The sequence below is a fragment of the Emiliania huxleyi genome (genome assembly GCF_000372725.1).
Source record: "Emiliania huxleyi CCMP1516 unplaced genomic scaffold EMIHUscaffold_31, whole genome shotgun sequence".
Lineage (NCBI taxonomy): Eukaryota > Haptophyta > Isochrysidales > Noelaerhabdaceae > Emiliania > Emiliania huxleyi.
In genome coordinates, this window is record NW_005199684.1 from 237,447 (window position 1) to 246,690 (window position 9,244).

At 65.6% G+C, this 9,244-nt stretch overlaps 4 protein-coding genes across 4 annotated transcripts; 2 read left to right on the top strand and 2 right to left on the bottom strand.

Annotated features, from left to right (window-relative positions):
* Positions 1-822: 822 nt before the first annotated feature.
* On the top strand, positions 823-3,949 carry EMIHUDRAFT_207309 (hypothetical protein; the record flags this gene model as incomplete). The annotated part of the gene is made up of 13 exons (XM_005774546.1): positions 823-937; positions 1,088-1,246; positions 1,340-1,452; positions 1,520-1,720; positions 1,791-1,876; positions 1,971-2,389; positions 2,502-2,855; positions 3,065-3,151; positions 3,235-3,272; positions 3,368-3,494; positions 3,630-3,677; positions 3,749-3,785; positions 3,940-3,949. 13 exons carry the CDS (start codon positions 823-825, stop codon positions 3,947-3,949), a joined length of 1,794 nt encoding a protein of 597 aa, XP_005774603.1.
* A 1,613-nt stretch (positions 3,950-5,562) lies between these two features.
* EMIHUDRAFT_65090 (hypothetical protein) lies at positions 5,563-5,778 on the bottom strand (the record flags this gene model as incomplete). Its single annotated transcript, XM_005774547.1, has 1 exon — positions 5,563-5,778. A coding segment is annotated over one exon (216 nt), but the record flags the coding sequence as incomplete, so codon positions are not given.
* Positions 5,779-6,467: 689 nt separating this feature from the next.
* Positions 6,468-7,809, top strand: EMIHUDRAFT_207311 (hypothetical protein; the record flags this gene model as incomplete). The annotated part of the gene is made up of 4 exons (XM_005774548.1): positions 6,468-6,545; positions 6,625-7,073; positions 7,151-7,333; positions 7,413-7,809. 4 exons carry the CDS (start codon positions 6,468-6,470, stop codon positions 7,807-7,809), a joined length of 1,107 nt encoding a protein of 368 aa, XP_005774605.1.
* A 221-nt stretch (positions 7,810-8,030) lies between these two features.
* Positions 8,031-9,042, bottom strand: EMIHUDRAFT_435586 (hypothetical protein). Its single transcript, XM_005774549.1, has 3 exons — positions 8,524-9,042; positions 8,387-8,456; positions 8,031-8,307 (listed from the first exon to the last, which is right to left on the bottom strand). The coding sequence occupies exons 1-3, from the start codon at positions 9,036-9,038 to the stop codon at positions 8,119-8,121; spliced, it is 774 nt and encodes a 257-aa protein (XP_005774606.1). The 5' UTR covers positions 9,039-9,042; the 3' UTR covers positions 8,031-8,118.
* Positions 9,043-9,244: the final 202 nt, after the last annotated feature.

Genomic DNA, 9,244 nt, shown 5'->3' on the forward strand with positions numbered 1-9,244 from the left:
GGGGCGTCGCATTGCGAACATATTATCCCTGCCAGTTGGTCTATTACCCTTGGTGTTTTCGGGCCGTCGTACAGTGGGTTGCGGGCATTAAGAAAACAGGATTCCGCGGCACGCGGCCGTTTCTAAGCCTTTCCACAGCCCTCATCCACCCCACGCCGTGGTTTCTTAGCTCCGGCCGGGGCACTCAAGCCAGAGCGCCGGCCCGAGGGATTTTTAGGTAAGAGGTAAGCTGCCTGCGGTCCGCGAGGGCGGTGCCAGAGTCTGCCGCCAAGTCGGCTCTCTGGGTGACGGGAAGACGCACACACGCCTCCATCCACTCCACTCAGAACACCGCAGACTTGGAAAGTGACAAGTGCGCGCCGCAGGCAGGCGAACGAAGAGAAATTTGAGCCGCGGCTCCCGTTCACACTCGTGTCTGGCCTTTTCTCGGGGCCGCGCCTGCGGCGCGCCGTGGTTTCTTAGATTTTTGCGGAAATCGCTTGGTAGGGTTTCTTAATGCGACGTTTTCTTAATGCCCGCAACCCACTGTAAGAAGCAAGACCTCTTATTTTCCCTCATTTCTCTCTCCGGTGTGGCTCTATTACCCTTCAACAGGTATACGAACGACAAGCACAATACAGAGCAACACTCGTGCTGGGACTAGATCTCGAGTTGGATAGGCAGATGCGGACGCGGACGGGGATGTGAACGCGTCGTTAGGTTCAATGCGCCGAACGGCGTTCGCCGCCGAATTCGGGTGGTCGATTGCAAACGTTTCATATCATCATCATCAACCCATTGGCGCCGAGCCGCGGGATCGGCACGGGTTCGACACCGGCCCCGATGACGGACTCCGCGGCTCTGGCGCTCGCGGAGCTTGAGGCGGAGGAGGAGGCGGCGATCGCCACCCTCAAAGCCGAGTTCAAGGCCCGCAAGGACGCGCTCTGGGGCAATGTCGGTGTTGCCAGATAGATGCGGCAATCTGGCACGGCTGCGCGCCAGTTGGTTGGCGGCGGACTGATGAGCTCACTTGGGGTAAGGGGGCAGAGGCGTGGGCTCGGGGCATGACCGATGATATTGAGAAGGTTGCACTGCGTGCCTGCCGCAGGCGCAAGGGTATCGATGGGCGGTCCGCCGCCCAAGGGTCGGCTAACCTGCTCCGCGCTCCTGTGTGCGATGGTCGCGGCACTCGGCGGACTCATCTTCGGATACGACATCGGAGGCGGGGGAGGCGCCCAGGTCATGCTTGGCTTCAACTGGCAATTCGGTCCGCTCGCCACCCCGCCCACCCCTCCCTCGTCACGTCTCGGCGCCCTCACCACCCTTTGCTCTCGATCCAACGCCTGGCGACCGATTGCAGGCTTCTTGAAGCCTCCCCAGCTCTACCCCCCTGGGACACCCGTGTCGGAGATGGACACTGACATGAACGACCCCCTCAACATTTTCATCGGGGAGGCCCAGTACATCGACGCCGTGCGCCCGCCTATCATATGCCCGACCACCCTTGACTGGCTTACGCATACCTGTGCTTCTGTCGTAGGTTGGCAAGATCGCCTCGCTGTTTACCTTTGGTGCGGCCGCGGGCGCGATCCCATCGGGCTACCTTGCGGACACCTTCGGACGCAAACCCTGCATCATCATCTGCGGCCTCGTCTTCTCCATCGGAGCTTCGATCCAGGCGTTCGTGGACGTGGAGCCCAAGTCAGAGGATGATGACGCTTACAAAGAAGCGGCCACGACGGTGGCTCAGCCCGCGCCGGTGAACAGGATGAGTCGGCCTCGACTCACATGCCACGTGCGCCCGCTCGCAGTGTCTGTTCATTTTCCTGATCGGCCGTTTCATTGGCGGCGTTGGCATTGGCATGCTCTCCGCGACCGTCCCCGTCTACATTTCCGAGTGAGCGATCTCCCCCTGCCCTCGCACTGCCTCGCAGTCCCAACTCTCGTGCGGTCTGCCACCCTCGATCTGCTCCGACCGCGTCGCGTTGCAGGTGCGCGCGCAAGGAGGACCGCGGCATGCTCTCCGTCCTCTGGCAGACGGCCATCGTCTCGGGAATCACGATCGCTGGCTTCCTCAACCTGCCCTTTGCCGAAACCGGCCCGGATGGCATGTGGGCCGGCGAGCCCCTCGACGGCGGCCCTATCTTCCCATGGGGGTGGCGCGCCTCGTTTGGAGGCAACGTATCAGTTGCGATACTGCTCTCCGTCCTCATGCTCGGCATGCCCGAGTCGCCTCGCTGGCTGTTTGCGCATGGCAAGGAGGAGCAAGGGATGCAGGTCCTCCTCAAGCTCCGTTCCACCAAGTTCGAGGCGGAGCAAGAGGCGGCTACGATCCGGGGCAAGAACGACCGCGAGTCGAACGGAGGCAAGAGCAAGCCTGTCCAATCTGGCTGGGGCGGGCTGTGTGGCAGTGAGCAGCCAAGGGCCCATCCTCGGATCCTATCCGCCTCTTGACATCCCACTAATGCATACAGGTGAGATGTCGATGTGCCACCGCACCGCGCTCGGCGTCTCCCTTCAAGCGTGGCAGCCGTGGGTGGGGATCAATGCTATCATGTTCTTTTTCCCCATCCTTCTCTCGCAGTTCTTCGACACGCAGGGCGCCCTGTACGGCAACCTCGGAATGAACATCGCGAACGCGTTGGCGACTCTGATCGCCGTCTTCGGCGTCGACCGCTGCGGCCGCATCTCCCTGTTTATGGTCTCCGGACTCTCGATGGCCTTCTGCCACGCGTGCATGATCTACCTCGCGGCCGCCGAGCAAACTACTACGGTGGGCATGGCTATCATCGGCGCGAACCGCCTGTCCCCTCAGCTCAGCCCCGTCCCGCTACTGCTTGTGCACCGCTGGAACGGCCCGCTGGAACGGCTCGCACGTAGGCCTCATCTGCCTCTTTGTGGCGAGCTTCGCGTACGGCTGGGGGCCCCTGCCATGGTCGGTCTGCTCTGAGATCTACCCACTCAAGTACCGCTCCAAGGCAACCTCGCTCACGACGGGCGCGCGCCGCGCCGCGCACACCCTCGCCCTCACCCAGGGGCCCCCTCACCCCCTCTGGGCGATATCCACAGCGCGCTGCCGGCGTAGGCGTGAACTGGCTCATGAACTCAGTTGTCTCGCAAGCGTACCCAGCGATGCAAAACTACCAAGCGAACCTCCCCTTCATCGTGTTTTGTTTCACCAGCCTCGGCGCCGTTTGCTGAGCATCAGGCGTTAGCCCGGCACACAACCGACCTTCGCCCCCCTCCGCCGAACAGGCGCCACGCTGACGGTCTACCTGTTCGCCCCTGAGACGGTGCACAGACTCTTAGACGCTTGTGTAAAGGGCACACCAAGTGCACGCCCGTAGCAGTCAACCCCAGTCCCTGCCCCACTGTCCTGCCCCACTAGGCTGGACTGTCGCTCGAGGAGATCGACGAGGCCTTTGCGCAGCACCACGTGAAGGCGGCGCGTTCTTTCTGGAAGGAGGCCCAGCGCAGCAGCGGCGACGCGGGCGAGGAGCCAACCAAGGGTGGCGGTCCCGCGCGGGCGACGGCTCTTGCAATGGCATAAGCAGCTCTCGGCGCCGCAATATCATGATCGACGAGCAACGAGCGATGTGGCATCGCACAGGAGCAGCCACTCGCTCCGCACATAAGCCCGCCACACTCAGGGGCGGGTAGTGTTGCTGGCTGTGGAGGGACAACGAACGCAATGGAAGGTAAGCTGGGCCCTCGCGATGCTCAGAGCGCGCGGACGGTGCCACTGATGAATTTTGTTTAGTTGTCACAGGGCATGGCGCATGCGAGACGGAGCCAGAGGGTAGCGGGTAGGGGTGCCGAGGTGTTCCGTGTATTGAGGATGGCTCGCGCCGCCGGATCACATTTTTTTTCATGCACACCGTGTACTGCCCTTGTCGCGAGCAAATTCGATGCCCTCTCAAGAGCGAGCCTCTCACGCCGTCGCCGAGAGCCCCGTGGCAGAATCGCGTAAAAAAATGTAAGCCCTTGGAAGAATATCTTAAAATACAAGCCTCTCTCACAGCACACTGGCACGACAAGGGCGCAGACTGGCGCGGACTGGCACACACACCGGCACACCACACCGGAGGTTGGAAGAAAGTACAGTAGAAAGAAAGAAGTCAGCACGGCGCGTTACGAACACAGGGACACCTGAAAAAACCCGGGGTTTGCGCGCATCGATAAACGGGTCTCGGGGCTCTATTTTCTCTCGTTAGGTCTCAGGTGCTGGTTGAGATGATTTGTGGTAACTCATGCCCCAGCACGGGCCGCCGCCTCGAGCGCCGCGGCGACCTGTTCGTGCCCGCGCGAAGCGGCGAGGGACGCGGCGCTCACGCCGCTGTCGTCCACGGCAGCAGGGTCGGCGCCCGCCCGGAGGAGCGCCGCCGCGACCTCGGCGTGGCCCGATCCCGCAGCCGAGTGGAGCGGCGTCGACTCGCCCGCGTTCCGCGCGTTGACTGCCGCGCCCGCGCCGAGCAGCCACGCCACGGCCGCCTCGTCGCCCGCGGCGGCCGACCAGTGCAGCGCGGTGTGGCCGATCCCTCTCGCTTGCCGGGCCAGCAGCGAGGGGTCCTCCGCCAGGAGCCGCTCGAGCCTGGGGTGGGGCAGCAGAGGAGGTGTGTGTGTGTGTGTGTGTGTGTGTGTGTGTGTGTGTGTGTGTGTGTGTGTGTGTGTGTGTGTGTGTGTGTGTGTGTGTGTGTGTGTGTGTGTGTGTGTGTGTGTGTGTGTGTGTGTGTGTGTGTGTGTGTGTTGCACGTGGGGAGGGGAGCGGGCAGCGCGAACAACTCACCTCTGCACGTCGCCTTGCTTGGCGGCGGCAAACCACTGCCGTTCGGGCGACTGGGCCGTCCCGCCCACAGCGTCGCCCGCAGCGCCGCCCGCAGCCGCCAGGAAGGGCCGGGGCCGCGCGCCGCTTGGCGCACGGCGAGGCTCGCGCGTCCGCCCCTCGCCCTCGCCCGCTCCTTGGCTCGCGGACGCCGCGCCCGCCTCCGCCTCCGCCACCTGTCCTCCTGCTTCGCCGCCCCCGCCGCCCCCGCCCGCCCGCCCGGCAGCACTCTTCTTCGGGCCTCGTGCCGTGCGGCGGGCGGCGGTCGCGCGCGGGCCGCCGCCGCGCTTGTGGCGGCCGGTTCGGCTGCCGCCGCCCGCCGCCGCACCACCGCCGCGAGCGGGGCGAGCGCCCAGCTCTCTTTCCAGCGAGCGAAGCAGAGCCTCGTCCATCCTCTCGCCCGCCCCTCCGCCGAGGGATCCGCCTCCGAGCATCATCTCGGCGAGCATGGCCTCTAGCACCTCTAGGTCCTCCTCGCCCTCGAGCCCAAGGCCGTCTGAGCCGTCGCTCTCGCCACCGCCGACCGCCGCAGCGCCCATCTCGCGCATAGACGGGACCTCTGCGGCGGAGATGGTCGAGCCGTCTGGCATGAGCACCGGGCCGTCGGAGAGGCCCATGCTCGCCTTGAAGAATGACTCAAAGGACGCCTGCAGCCCCTCCATCCCGCCGCCGTCACCCTCGCCCCACTCCTCCGCGAGGCCCGACTCCTCCATCATCGCGGCGAAAAAGTCGCCGAGCCCGCCAAAGAGCTCGTCGAGGTTGGCTAGCTCGGCCTCGCCTGTCGCGTCGTACATGCGCCTCCGCTCCGTGTCCGAGAGGACGGCATACGCCTCTGAGATGCTCTTGAACGTCTCTGGCTTGCCGCCCTTGTCGGGGTGGTGTTTGAGTGCCAACCGGCGGTAGCTCTTTCGCACCTCGTCGGCGGACGCAGACGGAGCGAGCTGCAGGCGCTCGTAGAGGTCAGGGGACTGGCTCATCTGGGCGGCGGCCGCGCAAAGCCGTGTTTTCTTTCTTTTTCTTTCTCGGTGGTCGCCTCGAGCGGGTTGGCCGACGACTGCGCGCAACGGCGCAATCTCGGGGGACTTGTAGTACATCCCGAACTCGGCGACGATGGAGTGCTCCTCGGGCTCGTCCGCAATGATGCCTCGGGGCAGCCCTGGTAGGGCTCGTCGAGCACCTTGCGCGTGGAGCGTGGAGCAGCTGCAGGCTGCAGCAGTAGAGGGAGGGGCCGAGGGACCCCCACCCCTTAAGGCTAACCATCAGGACACAACCACACCATACGCGCAAAAAATCCGAACCCGACTCAGCCCGGGCGTGGCTGGGGAAGAGGTCGGCGCCTGGAGACCCGGGAGCCCCGTTGCCGAGTCCGCAGAGCGCCGACGCTCTCATCCTACCGCACGCGCATGCCTTCTCGCTCGAGACGGCATCGCAGGCCAGCGGCATTGCGGCTGATCCTCCCGACGGCGTGATTGGCTGCTGCGCCGTCTCGCCCGGGCTGGTGCTGCTCACCCTGCGTGCTGGCAGTCCATCCGGCTACGGCCTCCGGGACTGGCCGCTGCTGGTCGGCGGTGCCGGTGTCGGCGACGAGCCCGCGTTTGTCCTCGCGTACGGCGGCGTCGTTCGCTCGCCCTTGGCGGTGAGGTTCGCTGCCGCGGCGGCGGCCTACATGCACGGCGTCGACGACGCCTACTTTTGCGGCGGCTCCTTTTGGGATGGGCTGGGCGACCGCCCAACCCTGCGGCAGGTGTCAAAAGAGGGCTACATCTCGGCTGCGTCTCGGCTGCAGTGTGGCCGTTGCGGTCACATCTCGAGGTTGTGCACAGATTGCTGAGCGGGCGGTAGAAACGCTGCGAGGGCCGCTGCCGCTCGACGAGGCGGATCGCGAGCGCTGGCGCGGCCGAGGCGGCCGAGGTGCTGCACAGGCGTCCTCCCTGAGCCAACACCGAGGACCCCTCTGGTGTAGGCTCGCGGCCGAGGCGCAGGCGGCGGGCAAGCTGCGGGTCGTGGACGAGTACCGCAGGATGGCCCGCTGCCCCGACCTCGTCGCGCCGGCGCCGGTGCTGCGCGCGGAGTGGCTCGTGCCTGCGTTGCGGCCGCTGGTCGCCGGCGACGCGCACGCGCCGCCGTCCAGCGGCGAGGCGCTGCTTCGCGCGGCCAGGGCGGAGCCGCTCGCCGACGGCATCGTCGCGTTTGACCTCTTCGAGCCGCGCTTCTGCGAGCTTCTGCTGGCCGAGGCAGACGCGGACGAGGCGTCTCTAGCTCCTCACGATCCGTGGACGAGTCGTGAGCACTCAACGGGATGTACCGACAGGTGGACGCATACGAGGCGACTCCGCTGCCGCGCCGGAGGCCAAACACCATGAACCGCGGCGGGCTCATCGTCAACGAGATTGGGCTGGAGCCGCTGATGGACTTGCTGCTCCGCCGGCTCATCGCCCCGCTCGCCGCGCACCTCTACTCCGCCGAGCCGTTCGCGGCGTCGCTCGACCACCACCACTCGTTTGTCGTCGCGTACCGGCACCGCGGCGACGAGTGCGGGCGCGGGAGGAACCACGGCGCGCGGTACACGCCCCTGCACTACTGCAAGCCTTCTCGCGGATCCTTCCTGTAGGCTCGACATGCACCATGACGCGTCCGAGGCGACGCTCAACGTCTGCCTCGGCCGCGAAGGGTTCACCGGGGGCGGCCTCCGCTTCTGCGGCCGCTTCGGCGGCGAGGCGCACCGGCGCAATGTCGCGGTCGCGGATCACGCCGTCGGGCGCGCCACCCTGCACCTCGGCAGGCAGCGGCACGGCGCAGACGACCTCACGAGCGGCGAGCGGCTCAACCTCATCGTGTGGGCGCGCAGCTCCGCGTTCCGCGCCGCCGCCGCCTACGGCTACATTGCTCCGGACGGCTACCCGAAGGAGCCGGAGCAGGCGCGTCCCGACCTGGAGTGTCTCTCGCTCGCCAATGACGACGACTACCACGAGCAGCGCGCCCGCCAAGCGCCGTCTGGGGAGGGGTGAGTGGTGAGGGGTTGCGGTGGTACATGGTAAAGATGTGTGTGGTCCCCCGTAAGGGTGCTCAAGCTCGCGTCATCCGTCAAGCGGTCAACACGTGCCGTGGTGTCCACAGCCGCGCAGCAGCGGTGCAGCGCGGATCTAGATTTCTTGTTGCGGCTGTATCTAAAAATCTCTCGGATCTACGGATTTCTTACACGTTCGAGTTCGAGGGCGGGTTCGCCGGATGGTTCGTTGTACTGTCTATGCACCCCTTCGTCCAGGGTGCGGCCCGTTGAAATGAATCATCGGTCGTCGCGCGCTCAACAGCTCCTCTCAGCAGTAGGGGCTGTCGGTCCAGGCCGCCTTGACCAGCGGGTCGAGCGAGTTGAGCTGCGCGAGACGCTTCTCGATGAAGCCGACGTCGCCCTCCTCCTGCGCCTTCATGGCGGCGGGGGCCTCGAACGCCACCGCCACCGAGGCGAGCCGCAGCCCCTTGCGCACGGCGTGCACGAGGGGCACCACCTGCGCGGCGGCAGGCGTCGCAGCTCGGTTCCACTCCCCCTTCCTCTGCCGGCCAGCGGGGCACCGCGGCGGCTCGCTCCTGGGCGTCGTACATCGGGCCACCGAAGCGGGTCCAGAGGTCAGAGTGGCGAGCGCGGAAGGCAAACGGCCTACCAGGGCGAGAGCCCGGAGTTGCTGCGATGGAGGGGTCCCACAAAATAAATGAGGCGACCGCGCCCGAAGTGCCAGTCGAGAGACGGCAGCGCGTCACAGTGCGTCCTGGCGACGGCGTCGAGGTAGAGATTGCCGTAGGTCTCCGAGTGGACCTGTTCGATCGGGTACGTTGCGGCAAATTTGGCCGACTCCCGCCTCGGTACGAGGACGTCGGCATCCTTCGCAGCGTCCAGGGCCGTCGCCCAGTGCCTCGCCATGTCGGTCTTCTCAGGCTCCTGCCAGCAGAGCCACGTCTCCGCGACCACTCCCGGCAGCGCAGATGCGATCGCCACAGCCTCCCGCAACGCAGCTCCTTTCTTTCCCACCGCTTTCTGCTCCGACACGATGGCGCCGGTGGCAGAGAGCAAGTCACGGACGGCCGCCGCCGGGGAGGCGTCAACAACGACAACAGGCAGCCCGGCCGCCACGAGCGCTCGCAGCGTCTCCGTCGCCGCAAGGCAGCGCACGTCGTCGGCGCCCGAGTACCACGTAGCGGTGAACACCACACTCGCCACGGCCTCCGCCGCCGGCGGCGCCATTTCTTCTTGTGGTTGGAAAAAAACGAGACGGACGTTCCACCGCCTCCTTCGCCGTTCCCCCTCCTACCTCCGTCGTCCCCCCCATTTGCCGCTGCATTTTGTCGTCTGTTGGTTTCGTTTTCCTTCTGCGCCTTTTGTTCGTGCTTTCTTGATTTTTTGGGACCTCTTTCTTCTAGTGTGTGTAAAATCTCCGTCTTTATTTTATT